The sequence below is a fragment of the Numida meleagris genome, chromosome 16, assembly GCF_002078875.1.
Source record: "Numida meleagris isolate 19003 breed g44 Domestic line chromosome 16, NumMel1.0, whole genome shotgun sequence".
NCBI classification, from domain to species: domain Eukaryota; kingdom Metazoa; phylum Chordata; class Aves; order Galliformes; family Numididae; genus Numida; species Numida meleagris.
This window is the reverse complement of record NC_034424.1, coordinates 191,611-208,199: the sequence shown is the minus strand read 5'-3', so window position 1 is coordinate 208,199 and position 16,589 is coordinate 191,611. Positions and strand designations below refer to the sequence as shown.

The following is a 16,589-nucleotide window of genomic DNA, read 5'->3' as shown; positions in this document are numbered from 1 at the left end:
CCCGCGCGCGGCGCCGCCGGGACTCGGCCGCCGCTCCCCCCCGACGGCTGATCCGGTCCCGCCGACGGTGCCCGACCCCGAGAGCGTCGCGTGTCGGTCCCGCCGGAATTGTCCGGCTCTGCGCAGGGCCGCGGCTCAGCGCTGCCCGCGAGCGGGGTCGGGCTGCTCTGGGCTCTCCCAGCCGTCGGGGCCCCGTGGCTGCGGCTCCGGCAGCGCTTCCTCGCCCCAGCGGCGTTCCCTCGCGCGGTGCAGTTGCCTCCGACCTCGACGCGTGTGCACGTGCATCTTTGCGGTTTGCAGGACTTTTGTGTTTTTCAATGTTTAGAGGAAAGTAGATTTTTTAATGTTTAGAGGAATAAACTGTAGAGGCTCCGGGTGGCCGTGCGGGGACATCCCCGGCTGACCCCGCGGAGCTGCGTGGGGAGTCCTTAGCCCCGTACCCGGATCCCAGGAAAACCCCCGGGGGGGCGTTCCTCCGCTGTGCCCGCAGCGTAGCGGGGCATTTCCCTGCCGGGGAGGGAAGGAGATCTTCGGATGTCTTCGGAGCGCTCAGAGCGGTCCGATGGGACCCTTGTGGATGGTGGGTCCCATCGGACCGCGCTCAGAGCTCTGCCCCGCTGAGTCAGGGATGCGCCGGGCTCCTCGGGGTTGGCGTACACGAGCAGTTAAGGCTGACGCTTGCCGGCAGGAGGCATGTATGTAAAAGCCAAAAACCTGCTGTGAATGTGTAAATTGATTAAAGAATTGCGGAGTGCCCACTACAGTCCTTGGGATTGTAGCGGAGGGGGGAAGCTGATGCGCTCGGGTAAGCAGCCGTCCAGAAGTGCAGAGCGTGGCTGAGGGAACCATGCAAACCGTGCGTCTGTCGTCACTCGCGGTATCTTGAGCCATTCACCTCGTGTCTGCCTCTGACCCTGCCAGGATGCGCCGACCTCAGAGGAGCTGGAGCAGTTTGCCAAGGACCTCAAGCACAAGCGCATCATGCTGGGCTTCACGCAGGCTGACGTGGGACTGGCTCTGGGCACGCTCTATGGTAAGAGGAGAACCCACAGGGCTCCTGGGGGCTGCCAGCTTGGTGCTGCCCTGGAGGGGCACAAATCAGGGCCCCTCCAGGTGGTTCGGGCGGAGCTGTGTGTGACATGCCGCCTCCCCGCACAGGGAAGATGTTCAGCCAGACCACCATCTGCCGCTTCGAAGCGCTCCAGCTCAGCTTTAAGAACATGTGCAAGCTGAAGCCGCTGCTGCAGCGTTGGCTCAACGAGGCAGAGAACACGGACAACATGCAGGAGGTACAGGGCAGAAAATGCATGTCTCCCCTGCATCTGCGAGTGGGGGGGTCAGTGGTGGGATGCTGGGAATGGGGCTGGTTGCAGGGGGCAAAGCTCGGCACTGAGATTTTACTGCATCTCTGCGCTGCTGGGCAGGAAGAGGCTGTGGGGACAATCACGGGGACAAAGCTTGTCCCTTGCAGAGCCCTGCAGCCAGCTGTGCCTATCTGGGGCAGGGGGACATGGCGAGCCCTGGGCCACCTGTGACCAAGTGTGGTGTCTCTTGCTTCCAGATGTGCAATGCAGAGCAAGTGCTGGCCCAAGCCCGGAAGAGAAAACGCAGGACCAGCATTGAGACCAACGTGAAGGGAACGCTGGAGAGCTTCTTCCGCAAATGCGTGAAGCCCAGTCCCCAGGAGATCTCCCAGATTGCTGAGGACCTCAACCTGGACAAAGATGTATGTTTGGCAGGGTTGGGAGGGCGGTGGGGGGTCCCAAACAGCTGCGGCTCCTGAGCACTCCCATGGGGCCGGTTTGGTACTGCGAGGTGGGAGGACAGCTGTGCTACATGCCTCCCCAGGTGCCTGCGCTGTGCAGTGCCACAGAGTCCTGATCATCCTTGCCCCCACTGTCTCCCAGGTTGTCCGGGTCTGGTTCTGCAACCGGCGTCAGAAAGGCAAGCGTCTGCTGCTGCCCTTTGGCAATGAGTCAGAGGGGGTGATGTACGACATGAACCAGTCCCTGGTGCCTCCCGGCCTGCCCATCCCAGTGACATCCCAGGGCTACAGCCTGGCGCCGTCCCCCCCCGTCTACATGCCACCCTTCCATAAGGCCGAGATGTTCCCTCCGCCTCTGCAGCCCGGGATCTCCATGAACAACAGCAGCCACTGAACAGCAACGGGGGGGCAGGCAGTGGTGCACCCGTCCAGAGGCAGCATCCCCCCCCCAGCCCTTCCCGGCCATGTGAGCGCTGTCACAACAGCAGCCCTGTTTGGGGTCAGCTCCTCCTGCCTCTCCTGGGCCCCCCCTCCCTGTTACCTGCTGGGGCCAGGGGGAGCCGCCTGTGCCAGGCCCCAGCTGAGCTGCTCTCCCACGAGAACCAGAAAAAAGTATTTCTTAAATTGTTTTAGGGGTTGGGGGGAGGGGGATTTGTTTTTTTTTTTCAATGATTCTGATTGTATTTCTAGTTTTTAAAAAGCGAAAAATCTTTGTAGTGATCACTAGTTTCCCAGCTGCCCCCTCCCTGCCATGTAGAGCAAGGCTGGGGTGCTGAGAGGTGGGGGTCTCCTGCAGGCTCTGCCCCTGTCTGGGCAGCCGGAGGGAGCCAAGGGCCACAGCAGTGCTGGGGGAGCCCGGCAGCCCCCACCCCACCTGCCAACAGTGCAGGAGAGGGGTCACGCTGCACCCACTGTGGGCAGGGTAAGGGGGCAAGGGGGGCCATGACTCCACAGTGTCACCATGGAGCCAGTGGGGCTGACACCATCCTGTCCATGCTGCTAGCACCCCGTGCCTTTGATCCTGCTGTAGTTGATGATTTATTTTTTTCCTTAATCATATTCCCTCTGGCAATTAAATAAATCTCAGTTTTTTGGGGTACAAGAGCTAGTCAGCCCCTTCCTTTCTTTGCCTGCGTTGCACCCCATGCCACGCAGGTCTGGCTGTGTGGGGTGTGGGTGGGCTGATGCCTGTGTCCTGGCAGGAGCTTTGCTGAACAGCATCATCCCAGATCGAAACGGAGCTGCTGCTTCATGCTGCCCCAGGCTGCTCAGGTCAGTGGGTGCTGACCCTGGGGCTGCCCTGCCCTTGGTCCGGCCCTGTGCCAAGGGACCGGTGTCCCGTGCACATCTCCAGGACTGGGTGGCAGGTCAGTGGGAGCACACAGCCTAGTTCTTTTCCTCTCTGCAAAAGCAGTCATGTTAAGTCATGTTAACACATATATGTGTTTCTGGGGTGGGATCACTTTCCACACTTACAGGGCTGCTGTTTTTTTCTGTAGCTGCTCTTAGGAAAAGTGGAAGCCCAGCCTGGTGAGGGATGTTGGTGTTGATGTGCAAGTGGTGCCCAAACCAGGAGCAGAACACTGCCAGGGGCTGACACCTCAAGCAGTGAAGTGACCAGATCTCCGGTGAAACCTACTGTGAAAAGCCCCTTATTTAGTTCAGCTGGTGCCAGTAAGCAATGCTCTTTGCCCTTTGGAGATGGTCTACACCCTTGCTCCTTTGTGCTGTGCAGCAGAGTTGTTGCAGGCTGCTGCTCAGCACACCTGGGGATCCTGCAAAGGGAAGGGATGGAAGCCCAAGGTGCACGCCAGCCCCATGGGACAGCACCTTGTTGGCTCACCCCTGTGGGTAAAGGACTGAGGGGATGCATGGTGAGGGCCGGACGATGCACAGATTGTGGTGGGGACAGAGCAGCTGTGTCCCAGCCCTGTCATCCCATCACCCAGCCCCAACATCTGCTGGTGGACCCAGACAGGTGCTTCCCCTCAGTGTGCCTGTGGGCTGCCCAGGGTGCAGGGTGCTCATGGAGCAGGCTCAGAGTGCAGGCACAGGGGCAGCCAGTGCCAAGTGGGCTGGGTGCTCCAAAGTGCAGGGTGCCCACAGTGCTGGGTGTGCACAGCAGATGGTGCAGGTGATGCAGGGTGCCTGTGGTGCAAGGTGTGTGTGATACAGGGTGTGTGCGATGCAGGGTGCCTGGGGTGCATGGTGTGCTGGGGGCTGGCAGTGCCAAGGATGCCAGCAGGGCAGGGTTTGCTCTCAGCTCGTTGTACAGCTCAGGACAGCACCATCTTAGCAGCTTCCTGTCACAACAGCATACGCAGCCAGAGGGGAGTGAGAAACCACAGCCATTCTGCTCTGAGTCACCTTACACTGAGCAGGCTGTGATTGCTCTTGAGAGCGTTCGATGTCCTGCTGGTAAGGTGACACCCACGGTGAGAGCAGGATGGGGGAAATGGGTGCCTCAGGGCTGTGCTACTTCAGAGGCTGGGGTACAGTAACAAGGTCACCTCCCTGGCTGCAGGGTGCTGGGCCCCCAGCAGGATATGGCTTCTTGCCTTGAGGTACAGGGGTGTCAGCTCCCCCACCAGGCTGGAAATGCCACTGTGGTGCCTCTGCCACTGTGGACTCACTACTCAGATAGTGAGGGGATCACAGAGCAACTGCAGGGCATAGGGGGAAAGGGAGGCTGGGGAACCCTGGCTAGGGGCTCCTAGTGTCCCTACGTGCCCTCAGCCCTGCCCAGGCCCCAAGAGATGGGCAGAGCCTCAGGAAATCTGTGCTGTTTATTTCCAAAGCACCCTCCAGTTGCAGCAGCACCACAGTGAGGTAGGTTAGTATGGGGGTGGTCATGGTGCACAGGAAGTTCTGTCACACAGTGTTGCTCAAGGTCACAGTGTGGCAACAGCAGGGCCAGGATGAGAGGTCCCACATCCTCCCTGCCTGGCATCTTGTTCTCTAGGATCGCTGCCACCCAAACTCACTCCTGATGTCTCTGGCAGTGCTGAGTGCCGCTGGCAGTGCCAGGCCTGCACTAGGTGTTGAACCAGCTCTGCAGGTCAGGATAGAGGCGGCCCTGGGGCAGGCGGGGGTACATGGTGCAGATGGTGCAGATGCGCTCCCTCCAGTCTGCGTAGAGCTTCACACTGTACCTCTTCTGCCACGCGAAGAACTGCTGGTAGCGGCTGGAGTTCATGGTCTTCAGGAAGGTGGCCAGCTCCTCCAGCGAACTGAAGTCATCGACGTGAATGAACGAGTCTGCAGGGATGAACTGCTCGTAGTTGGCCCGAGGGGGGCCCAGCACCACCGGCACGGTGCCAGCCAGCAGCGAGTTCCTCCAGAGCTTCTCAGTGATGTAGTCCTGGTGGATGGAGTTCTCGAAGGCCAGGTAGAACTTGGACTTGGATGTCGTGGGCAAAAGGCAGTCCTTGCAAAGCGGCTTGTTGGCTGCTTTCCCATAGATGTTCACATGGAGGTACCTGGACAGGTTCTTATAGACTTCAGCTCTTTTCTGAGTCCTGTGATAGTTGCTAATAACCCAGGACACCAAGTTGGTCTTCGTGGGGATGCTCACAGTGGCTGACCGGTTGGGCACCAGCTTGCCATAGGGCATGAAGATGTCCGAGTCCCGTCTGTAGGTCATCACCCAATTGAAAGTCTGGTTCCATCCTGCTAACGCTCTCGTGTTGGTGGGGGACTCCAGGGACACCCAGACCCAGCCCTGCCCGTGCGGCCTGTCCCGGGGCAGCTTGTCCCGGCCCCGCGGGAGTGTGGTGTGAGGGAACACCACCACGTTGGCCTGGCTCAGGAGCCGCCGCTCTGTGCTGAGTTGGCAGCCTGCAATGCCATACTGCTCGCGACAGACGTCCCTGCTGAAGTCTGGGACCTGCCTCGAGGGCCACTCCCACACCAGGACTGTCAGCACCTTCGTGTGCTTGAGGGCTTCATCAGAGCTGTTGGACGAGCGGATGAAGCACTTCAGGTGCCAGAGCACGATGGCCAACAGCCCAGCGGTGACCACTGCCTTCACGCTGTGCCAGCCCCACAACCGCCGCAGCAGCGGCAGCGCCCGGGACATAGTGCCTGGGGTCAGCTGGCAGCTCCCTGGGACCAGGACAGAGAAAGAGGCCCATGAGGGCCGTCAGGTCAGTCACCCAGCTGGGGGGCACAGGGTACTGGGGAGACAAGGGGTGGGTGGAGTTGGAGGAGGACTTCTCTGTGCTTCCTCCACCCAAACCCTATGGGGCTCAAGCACAGCAGAGGGCATTGGGGACACCATGACCCTGACACCTGTGTGCCCACAGCCCCCCAAGCCAGAGAAAAATCCCCCATGCAAAAAATCAAAAGGCTGTGCTCAAGGCTACCAGGCAGGGCATGAAGAGGCAGGAGCTGTCCTGTTCACGTCACCCCAACACTGTCACTTTCATGCACCCCAGTCCCCCCCAGTGCCTCCATCTCGAGCAAGCAGTGCTGTGCCAAAGGGTGCATGGAGCAGCAGCCACCTGTCCTCTGGTCATAGCTGATGGGCACCACTCTCAATGACATGCACAAGGCATGCTTGCCTTGCCACTTGCCCCCTGCCTCAGTTTCCCCATCTGACGAACGGGCACAGTCCTGCTCCACACTTCTCGCTTTGCCTGGGGGGAGTTGAGCCTGGGATGCAGCCAGGTTTGCAACAGCAGAGCCTGAGAGGAGTGTGGTGTTCTTCCTGGGGGCTGCAGATGGAGCTATGCACCAGGAGTGAGGGGGTGGTGCCTCACTGCTGGGGGCAGGGGGCTGCAGGAAATACTCACACCCTATGGCTAGGCTCCAGCTGTGAGCACGCAGGCAGATCTGCCCTCGGGGTGTCCCTCGGAGCCACTGGCAAGTCCCAAACCTCAGGGCCAGAGAGCAGAGTCCTGCTCAAAACTTGTCTCTCTCACCCCACACCCTCATGCAGCAAAGGCAGCGCTCTTACTAGCCCCAGCGTGTCTCCCCAGACTTCAAGACATCCAGGCTGAGAGCTTGCTGTGGGCACCCCAACACCCATCCTTTATTTCCAGTGTGTCCCAGGTTCCCAGCCAGCAGGGCAGTGGGGGCTGCAGGCAGAGGGCCCTTTGGCTCTGTAGGGCTGCAGCGGGCAGGGCTCAACCCATGGGCACAGGGGAGGGGTGGCTGCGAGGCTACGAAGGGAATGCCCAAAACCCCCATGAGTGTCATTCCCAGGGGCTGCATGGCAGGACTGCCTGGTTTTGCTGTGTCGGGTCAATGCTGGGTGGCAGGGGCAAGGGGCAGGCTGTCGGGCACAGCTCCCCAGCTCTGCTCCCCCGCCATTTGGCAGCCTGCAACTTCTGCTTGTGCTGCAGCCACATTTCTGGCAGGGCTTAGAGCCTGCAGGCTGCCCACGGGGTTCAGCACAAAGACCGTTTCCTTTCTGGGTAACCCTGAAAGCCTACAAGATGCCTCTGCGCTGCTGCTAGCTGAGGTGCTGGTCCTTCTGATTTTGAAGGGCTGTGGAAGGGGTTGCTCTGCTTCCTCAGCTGAGCTGCAGCAGCTTTGCTTTTGAAAATCCCTTCCCTGCTTTGGCCTGCTAAAATACATGAGCTAAGTTTAGGCTTCAGAAAAAAAACATCATCTGCAGAGAGGAAGGCTGGGAAAGCTCTGTCTGCTCCCCGCACTGCATGCAGGGCATGCCTCCCCCCACCAGTCCCACTGCCCCGCTTTGGAGGGACACTCTGGGGGACAGGTGCCAGGCTGGCAGCACCAGGAGCTGATGCACTGCTCAGCCCCAGCCCTGGTGTGCAGCAGTGCTGGCGCGTGGGCTCAGCCCGCAGACTTACCGTGGAAGGGATTGTAGCACAGCACGGCACGGCGCAGCCAGGGAGCGTGACGGCCCATGCGGGTGCCGCGGGCAGCTGCTGGCTCTGGTCTGGAGTACTCAAGGGCTTCCTCTTTTCTGTTGTTTTGCTGCGTGACTGCCTCTCCGCAGGTCCTTCCTGGTGTCAGAGTTCTCTGAGCATTTCCCCTGTGCAGAACGGGTGGCGATGTCACCCAGGGATGGGTGCGTGCCCATGGCTGGGTGTGTGCCTGTGCCAGGTGGGATCCTGCTGCCCCACGCACTGTGCTGGCAGCCCAATGGACACTCACAGCTCCCTGTGCCTGAGTGTCTGCCTCACACCCTCCCTCTTCCCCTCCATTCCTTTGAATGGTCGTGGCTCTGGGGGCTCCTAGCAGAAGAGGCATTTGGCCCTTTGTAGAGTTTCCATTCTCCAAAGGGGCTCCTGACAAGTCAGCTTTGAAACTAAGCACAAAGAATTCCTCCCTTCTGCTGAGCAACTTTTCCATCCCCGCTGCTAGCCAGACCCCCGATTAGCTGCGGCTTTTGCTGGTACCTGCCCCTGGTTTGGGGTTTGCACAGTGTCCCCATGTCCTTGCACCAGGGGTGCCCTCACAAGTGGACAGGGATGAGCTCCATGCCAACAGCCCACAGTCCCCAGCTCTCCCACCCCTTGCATGCCTTCTCCTCCGACCCCATAGCAGGGAAGTACCAGGGGACAGGGAGAGGGCACAGGGTGACAATGAGGAGGTGACAGCAGGGAGACACTCTCAGCCTGGTCTGAGAGAACAGCAAGATGCTCCTTCAGCTTGGACTGATACATGCTGCCTTTGTGTTTGCTTCAGCCCACTGCAGAGCTGAGAGGGACACAAAGGAGCCCAGCGTCTCAGCCTGGCACCACCAGCGGGACTGCCTGGGCCCCGGCTAGGCTGGGGCCGATGCCCTCTGGGCAAGTGCTGGGAAGGAGCCCAGGTGTGCATGCTGGAGGCTTTGCCTGTGCTGAGATGGGTGCGGCCCTGCCCTTGGCCACGCCAGCGTGCCACCCTGCAGTTGGGTTCAAAACAGGATGCCAGCCTGATTTTGGCTCACACTGACTCATCTCGAAACCGTCAGTTAAAGTGGCACCAGCAGCTCCTCTCTGCTGCCAGACATGGCACCTGTGGCCAAAAGAGGAATCGGGCATGGGTATGCCTCCACAGCACCTGCACAGAGAGCTGTGCCCAGGTCCATCCATGCCACTGTTCTCAGGCATCTTCCCACCTGGTTGTATCTTTGCTGGCATTGCTGCCTGGGCATCACCTTCCCCCACAGCCCTGGCACGGTAAAGAGAGGCGGAAATTGAGGGAGAGGAGAGGAGGAGAGCCCCTGGGCATGCAGTGCTGTCCTGTGCAGGCTGGCACTTGCATGGCACAGTGTACACAGAGCAGACAAGTGAGGTCCCACCGTGCTCTGTGCCCCTAAATCTCTCCCTGGGGGTCCCTGGGGTGTTCGGGCAGCTGTGGGAGATGCCCCTATCGTACCCTCGTTCCTTTATGGACCCACGGTGCTGGTGGAGCACCAGAGGGCACCGCAGGAAGCAGCTGGCACCAGGCTGGGCACAGCGCTGTGCCACTGTGTCAGGGCGTTGCAGGGCTCTGTGGTTTCATCGCTGCCCTCAGAGACCTCTGATGACAATTGCAGAACTGGGGTTGGGTGTTTTTCTCCCTCAGACTTGTGTCCAGTTTCCTGCTACCTTTTCTCACCCCCCTCCTTTCCGTGTTTCTTCCCCTCCCTAACTGCCAGCCCAGATACCAGGCACTGCACACCTGAGGCTGCTGGCAGCACTCCCTGCCCAGCGCTGTCCCTGTCCGCGTCCCCAGCACAGGTGGCCATGGGGTTTCCATCACAGACTGCACAGAGAGCAGCACTACAGCCCTGCTTCCCCAAGTGCTGCTGAGAGCAAGTACCGCTGGGGTTTCAGAGCAGGAGGAATGCTGTGCAGGCGTCCCTTGTCCTCAGCCACTGTGCACCAGCCCCGGGAGGTGACATTTGCCTGGCAGAGATGCCTCGCAAGGTTTCACCCAGAAGTTTTGAATAATGGCACTTTGTGGCAGGACAAGGGAAGCTTTTGTGGTGCCCAGGCAGCTGCTCCGGAGAAGAGCCTGCGACGCCGTCACCCTTGGCAACACAACTCTAAGCTGGGCAGGAGAGGCCCTCACCACACTGCCCTTGGCCCTGGAAGCAGCGTTGGGAGGGGATAGTAGGAGATATGGCAAGAGAAGAAGATGAGCAGGGCTATGGAGGGGGAACAGTGCAGCTGAGGGTCACAAGCCTGGCCCCTGGAGCTGCCTCTGCTCTTCTGCAAAACAGAGGGGGCAGCCCCAAAGGCTCATCCCCAGCACGGCCCCCTAGGCAAGCCTTGCTGCAGGGAGTGGGCACAGCGGGTCCGTGGCACTGCATGCCACATCCAGCAGGGAAGAGGGTTGCTGCCGTGACACAAAAGCAACCGCCAGGAGGAGATGGGTCCATGTAAACCTCCCAATAACTTGTGCCCCGGGCTACACCAAGGGAAAGCACTCTCCTGGACACTCCTCGGCGTGAGGACGTGTGCCATGACTGCCACGGGCTCAGCGGGGCCCGCAGTGCCATGGATCCACCGCCACTGCTGCCCAGAGCTGTGGGTGCCCACGCCTGGAGGTACCAAGGACGTGGATGGGCCCTGTGCAGCCTGAGCTGGGGGGGCAGCCAGCCCACGGCAGGGGTGGGGCAGGGGCCGTAAGGTCCCTTTCCAACCCAACCGTGCTGGGACTGCGCTCCCAGAGAGGAGCAGAGGCTGCTGCTGCCCTGCACGCCTCCGATGCGGACGACGGTGGCGGAGCTGTGCATCCCGCAGCGCGTCCGCGAGGTGCGAGCGTCCCCGCGCAGCTCTGCCCCGGGCCCCCGCGGCCACCGCAGCAGAGTCCCGGCGGTGCCTTTAAGGGGCGGCAACCACAGGTCGGGGGTGGTGCTGCGCAGGGCCGGGCCGGGGACGCGGGGACGGACGCCCGCTGCCAGCCGAGCCGAGCCGAGCCGAGCCGAGCCGAGCCGAGCCGAGCCGAGCCGAGCCGAGCCTGCTGCGGACAAAGGCGGCGGCGGCGGCGGCGGCGGCAGCGGCAGCGGCAGCCCGCGCCGGGCATGGCGGTGGGAGGTGGCTGAGCCGCGGCGCCGAGCGGAGCGGAGCGGGGCTGTCCCTGCGGCGGGGCCGGCGCGGCCATGGGGTTCCTGCACCAGCTTCATCTCCTGCTCTGGAAGAACGTGACGCTGAAGCGGCGCAGCCCGGTGAGCGCCGGCGGAGCGCCGCGGGCCGTGCGGCGCGGCGGGGCCTGCTGCCGGAGCGGCGCGGGGTGAGCCGCAGCCCTCGGCCCGGAGGGTCTCCCGATGGATCCGCCCGTGCGCCCGCCGGGCCGGCTCGGGACTGCGGCGCTGTGCGGGCCGGGCTGCGGGGTGAGCGCGGCCCATCGCCGACGGGGGATCTCCTCCCGGTGCCGCGGGCCGTGCTCCGCATCTCTGGCGGCCGCGCGCCGGGGAGGGCCGTCCTGGGCTCGCCGCTGCCTTTGACGCCTCGGGGTACCTCTTCCTCTTGGCTGGGCTCAGGGGATGAATAATTCATGGAACGCTGGATGCAGAGATCTAGCGACGTCTGCTCGCCTTGGGGCCGGAGAGAAAGGAGCGCGGATGACATCCGCGTACAAACGGTGCTGCCGAGGCTCGCCCCCCGCAGCCCGGGCGCGCGGCGCAGCAGCAACAGTTGGTGCCTCGGCCGGCCCCGGGGGGACCTCTCCCTGCACGGGTCCCGCCGTGCGCAGCCTCTGCCCCCTGCCTCGGGCCGTGCCGGCTGTGCTGTGCGCCCGCGGGCTCTTCCTCCAGGCCGCGTATCTGGGCCGAGAGCCTTCCCGACCGCTATCGGTAGCATTCCAAACCATACGTGGGTCGGGGCCGCGGCTTCCCCGCGTGCTGGGCTCCCCGGGCAGCAGGCGGAGGGACGCCGGGCTCTGCAGGTCCCCATCTCAGCTCCCCGGGGAGGTGACGGTTCCCTGCTACTTGCCCGCGGGGGGCAGCGGCACCGCGCTGCCAGACGTCCACCTATCCTTCCACTCATCCCGGTGCACGCATACAGACAGACGCGCTGGGGTCTGAGAACCGGGTTAACCCTTCTCCGGCCTCGCCGGCCTGCCGCATGCAGGAGGGGGTGTGATGGGAGGAGGGGGTGGCGGGCTCCGTGTGTGCGGGAGGTGCGATGCCAGCGGGCAGGTACCCCCGCTCCCCCAGATCGGCGCGGTCTCCACGGCGCAGAGGTCTCCGCGGCCCGGCACGCCTGCAGAGCTGGCCGGGGATGGGTGCGGGGAGCTGGTTATTTTTAGAGGCTGGGGGAGGGTAGCGAACTGCTGCTCTCAAACTGGTAATGCTCACTCCTCTTCCCTCCCTAATGCCCTGCAGGCCGATCCTGCAGGCTCTCCTTCACCATACCGATACCTGCGGGGCTGTGCAGGCGGGCAGGGCCGGGAAAGGCCATGCTGCAGGCAGGTGTCTGCCTGGGCAGCCCTGTGCGTGGCTGAGGGCAGTGTCCTTCGGCTGAGTCATCCCTGCTCCCTGCCCCGCACGGCTGGGTGCTACCTGGTCCCCCCGTGCTACAGCCCAGCCCGCAGGGCTGGCACAGTGCGCTCAGCTCTCAGTGGCTGCCCCGGCATGCTGCCCTGTACCCAGGCACTGAGCCTGGCGGTTTTATGCTCTGAGGATGTGCGCACTCGTTGGGCATCCCTGTACCCCCGCAGCCCCCCGGCTTGGCTGGCAGTGCAAGAGTGCAGTGCTGAGCAGAGCTGCCCGGTTCCGGCTGGCCAGGGCAACGTTAGGCCCCATGCCAAAACCCAGCCTCAGCAGCTCTGCGGGTGCCTGCAGCCTGCACCCGGCTGTAATGCCCTGCCTCGGTCCAGGCCCCATCCAGAGGCAGACATCTTGCTGAGCACTGCCAGCCTCGAGTGCCCTGCGCTGATCCTGAGATGCCAGGCGGAGGGAAGTGGCCCTGGCAGGGTGTTGGAGCAGGACAGGGCTGAGAACAGGACCCATCCCTGTCTGCAAAGCAGGGAGCAGCTGGGCTCCCACCCCTCTCGTGGAGGCAGAATGGTGCCGGTGGCCTTGCCCTGCCAGCAGCTGGCATGAGGCACTGCCCTGCCTTGATGCACAGGGCCTGCTCCTTCCTGGTAACGTCTGGGCCACAGGCTCCAGGGCAGCAGGGCGTGGGATGGGGAGTGTTTCTCTTTCAAGCAGATGCCTCGTGCTTGGCAGAGCTCGAGGGGGCTGGGGCCAGTCCCTTGCTCTGCCACTGAGCTGCTGGTGGCTGTGGGGAGGTCGCCATCATCTGTAGCACTCAGACTTGCCTGCTGTTCCCGGGGTAGTGCTTTCAGGACAAACTTTTCCTCAGGCTCTGCCCTTGGCAAGAGCTTGGCTTGTCCACCTGTGAGTGCAGCGGTGGCAGGTGCCAACCTTGTGCAGGGTGGCTCGAAGAGGCACCTGACCTTCTGTGCCACATGTCACCTTCTGTGACCCTCTGTTTCCCAGGCCTACCCAGGGAGAGGTTTGCTTTGCGCTTGAAGCCCAGTCTGTGGTGATTGTGGTTTTATTCTTCCTAGGGCAGAATTCGAGACAGGAGTCGTGCCGTGATGGGCGCACAGAACAGCATGGCCATGGGGCAGGGTGGAACATGGGCACTTCTCTGGGGTGCGGGGAGTGGTTCAGCAGCCCCTGGGCAGTGCGGGCTGGAGAGGTGCCTCAGCTCTGCTGAAATGGGGTGAGCAGAGCTGTGTGCATCTTGTTGAGGGATGGGCTCTCAGATAACTCTCAATAGTTAATTAAACCTACATGGGGTGTAAAATGAACAGGTGAACTCAAGTTACCCTGGACACGGTAAAGCTCAGGGTGTTTGGCAGCCTTTCCTGCTGCTTTCTGCGCAAAAGTGGTTGGGACAGGAAAGCAGCTGCCACAAGAGATACTGGCTTTGAAGTGCTGGTGATGGAAGGGCACTGTTGTGTTTTATCTGACGTCTTATTTGAAAATGCTGGCTGCACAGGACTCTTTGAGGAGTGGTGAGCAGAAGGTGAGGCTCTGGGTGCTGCAGTGTGTCTCCAGTGTCAGCAGGGTCCCCAGGGTACAGGGCAGAGCCAAACTGGGGAGCAGGGCACCAGTGTGGCTGCATCATGCTGCAAAAGGCTTGTGTGCTTCCCTGTTCCTTGCTGAAGGGCTGGGAAGGCTCCCACTGCACAGGGGAATTGTCCTGAAAAGTCCTTCTGTGAGTAGGTGAGGACCGAGTAGGATGACCTCGATGCCCCCAGGATAAGGATGCACGGGACCATGGCACACTGCTCCTGCCACAAGCTCCCAGAAGCTGTTCCAGCTCTGGGTGGGAGCTGACATCAGCCCTGGCCAGGGATCACTGGGCTGGGCCCTGCACTGACGCAGGGTGCTCTTTGCCCCCTCTTTGTTTGCAGCTGGTGCTGGGGAGGCGTGGCAGTGCCAGGCAGCATCCCCATGGGTCACCACCCCTCTCAGGGGCTGCGGGTTTGCTCAGCTCTGAGTGCTGCCCTGGGATGCTGAGGTCTTCGATACTCTTCTCGCAAGGACTGCATCTTGACCTCAGCTGTATTGCTGTGTGCAGTAAGCAGGAGTTTAGCCATGCTGTGATTAAAGTTTGGTGCCATCAAAACACTTACAATGTTTTCTTTAGCCTTAAAAGTTGGGCAGCAGGGCTTTGCTGCCTCCCTGCTCCCCAGGGCATAGGTCAGGCAAACCCTTGCCCTGGCATCCTGCCCTGGGCAGTCCCGATATGATACGCTCTCCCTCTGCCTCCCAGTGCCCCATTCCCATAGGCAGTGACCACCAGTGGCAGGTGGCCCTGCTGGCTGTCCCCCCTTTGCACAGGCTGAGGCTGTGCTGGGGCAATGCCCTTCCTGTGAGCAGGCCCCCACCTGCCTGCCCCCCAAGTGAGTGCCCAGTGCTGGGATGGGGATGAGGGAGAGTTGTGCCCAGCCCCATTTCTGGTTTGATCCAGGGAAGGAGCTGAGCAGGAGGTCAATGACCTGCTTTAAAACACACAACAACAAACAGGCCTCTCCTTTTGCCAACAAGGACCAAACAGTCTCCAGAGGAGCCCTGCCTGGTACGGGCCCAGTGCAGGGTGCTGGGGGGGGGCAGTGCAGGGACGGACCCGCACCCATCTGCGCACAGACATGCCATTGTGTGCCTGGTAAACAGGCAACAGGCTGGGAGGGGTGCGAGCACCCCGTGGCAGCTGAACTGTGGGGAGGGCGGGTTGGGATGCCCTCCGCCATCCCCCAGCACAGGGACAGTGACAGTGGGAATCGTGCGTGGGACCAGGGGTGCCACACAATCAGGGATCTCCCATCCCTGGCACTGCTCCTGGGTGGCCTGGTCTCCTTCCTGGGGCGTGTTCTGTTTCCATCTGCTCCAGACCTTGTTCCTCCATTATCTTCTTTCTCCCAGATCTGGTTCCCAGCATGAAGTGGGTGGTAGAGAGGCTTCGCAGAGTGGGCTGGAAATGTGGTGGTGTCCTTGAGCAATGCCCATGGGAACAGCCATGTCCACATACTGAGATGAGGCCAGGATAGCAGTGGGACCACCCATTCCAGGTGCCCTGTGATGCAGCCCTAAGTCATGATGTGAAGTTGCCCTCTCCACATAGGTCACCTGGGGTCTGGTCTGGCCCTGAAGCAAGCTGAGGTTGGCTGACCTCACGCTGTGCCTCAGTTTCCTTGGATGCGGTATTTCTCATTGTGCTTGCTGTGCAGGGCAGCAGTAGGGCTGTGGTGTGGTCTTGGCAATCCTGGTGCAAACCAGCAGTAGCTGTGCCTGCATCTGCGGATGGCTGAAGGTATCGGTGCCCTTCCCCAGGGCCTCTGGGCACAGAGCCCAGCCTGGGCTGCTTGTGCTATTGGGGTCAGGGATTCCTGGGGATTTGCTGTGATTCAGCATATGCTGTTGGTGGAAATCCTGTCCGGCTGTTGCCTTCTGGGAGGGCACAGGGGGGACCCTCCACACTGCCCCAGTCACACCTGGAGATGGTTCCAGCTCCTGGCCAACTGCCTCCTCACCCTGACAGTGTCAAGGCCTGCTGCCTGCCTTGGTCCTGCTGCTGGGATGGGGCTGGAGGCTCCCTGGGACCCAGCTGGCCATGGGTAGAGCTGTCATATGGGGCAGGGGCACTTCGGACACACCAGGTCAGCCATGGGGATCCAGCGGGAACGTGGGGATGTCATGCCATGCCAGCTGCTGGCTGGAGGGTACTGCCAGGAGGGTGTCTGTGGCTCTTCACAGGCACTGAGTTGTCTTCCAAGATGTGATGGCCCATCAGGGTCTGTGCTGGTGCCCAGGCAGCCATCTACCAGGGGCCCACCAGCCCAGTGTGCTCCTACTCTGACCCACGGGCCCCCTGGCAGGATGGGGTAGGCAGTTGGAGAAGTGTGGGTGTGTGCGGCCCTGTTCGTCTCTGGCGGAGGTGTGGTGCAGGACACTGCATAGTGCTGTGCTGCACTGGGGCACAAGCCGGGGGTGCCCCCAGGACCTCCATCCTGGTGATGCCCACACTCCTCCCTGGTGATGGAGTCCTGGCCACGAGCATCATGGTCCATCTGCTTTGTGTCATCTGCAGTGGGTGCTGGCCTTTGAGATCTTCATCCCGCTGGTGCTCTTCTTCATCCTGCTGGGGCTGAGGCAGAAGAAGCCAACCATCCCTGTGAAGGAAGGTGTGTGTGAGCAGGTGGTGCCCAGGGCACTTGCACCCGGGGGAAGGATGGGGCCACTGGGGAGCTGTTCCAGCCCCCTGGTACAGCCTGGGGCTGAGGAGGACGCTGACAGCTGGCAGGAATCCCTTGGAGCCTTTGTGGAGGCAGTGTAGAGGAAAGGCTGCGTACCAGGATGGCAGGGTTAGAGAGCCAGAGGTATTCCCAGCCGGGGGGGGGACTCCTCTGGGACCAGCCAGGC

The 16,589-nt window shown here is 61.8% G+C and overlaps 3 protein-coding genes across 4 annotated transcripts in view; 2 read left to right on the top strand and 1 right to left on the bottom strand.

The window, feature by feature from the left end:
- LOC110407106 (POU domain, class 5, transcription factor 3) lies at positions 612-2,864 on the top strand. The gene is made up of 4 exons (XM_021414388.1): positions 612-1,033; positions 1,159-1,289; positions 1,562-1,726; positions 1,908-2,864. Exons 1-4 carry the CDS (start codon positions 982-984, stop codon positions 2,157-2,159), a joined length of 600 nt encoding a protein of 199 aa, XP_021270063.1. The 5' UTR covers positions 612-981; the 3' UTR covers positions 2,160-2,864.
- FUT7 (fucosyltransferase 7) lies at positions 4,534-8,464 on the bottom strand. Of its 2 annotated transcripts, XM_021414373.1 has the most exons (3): positions 7,585-8,462; positions 6,559-6,641; positions 4,534-5,869 (listed from the first exon to the last, which is right to left on the bottom strand). In XM_021414373.1, the coding sequence occupies exon 3, from the start codon at positions 5,841-5,843 to the stop codon at positions 4,800-4,802; it is 1,044 nt and encodes a 347-aa protein (XP_021270048.1). In that variant the 5' UTR covers positions 5,844-5,869; positions 6,559-6,641; positions 7,585-8,462; the 3' UTR covers positions 4,534-4,799. The 2 variants fall into 2 exon arrangements, with proteins under 2 accessions (XP_021270048.1, XP_021270046.1); XM_021414371.1 differs by lacking the exon at positions 6,559-6,641 and having other exon boundaries at positions 7,585-8,464.
- ABCA2 (ATP binding cassette subfamily A member 2) overlaps positions 10,676-16,589 on the top strand; it is a 33,461-nt gene continuing 27,547 nt past the window's right edge. Inside the window, exons 1-2 of the mRNA XM_021414370.1 lie at positions 10,676-10,877; positions 16,258-16,351. Of these exons, the coding sequence (XP_021270045.1) occupies positions 10,812-10,877; positions 16,258-16,351 (160 nt within the window). The 5' untranslated portion in view covers positions 10,676-10,811. The remainder of the gene's footprint in view (positions 10,878-16,257; positions 16,352-16,589) is intronic.

Excerpts from the sequence above, each read along its gene's own strand:
- LOC110407106 (XM_021414388.1), top strand. The coding sequence starts at position 982 with ATGCTGGGCTTCACGCAGGCTGACGTGGGACTGGCTCTGGGCACGCTC. Across the intron at positions 1,034-1,158 it reads GGCTCTGGGCACGCTCTATG|GGAAGATGTTCAGCCAGACC; the intron begins GTAAGAGGAGAA and ends CTCCCCGCACAG. Across the intron at positions 1,727-1,907 it reads ACCTCAACCTGGACAAAGAT|GTTGTCCGGGTCTGGTTCTG; the intron begins GTATGTTTGGCA and ends ACTGTCTCCCAG.
- FUT7 (XM_021414371.1), bottom strand. The coding sequence starts at position 8,089 with ATGGAAAAGTTGCTCAGCAGAAGGGAGGAATTCTTTGTGCTTAGTTTC. Across the intron at positions 5,870-7,584 it reads GTGCTACAATCCCTTCCACG|GGAGCTGCCAGCTGACCCCA; the intron begins GTAAGTCTGCGG and ends TCCTGGTCCCAG.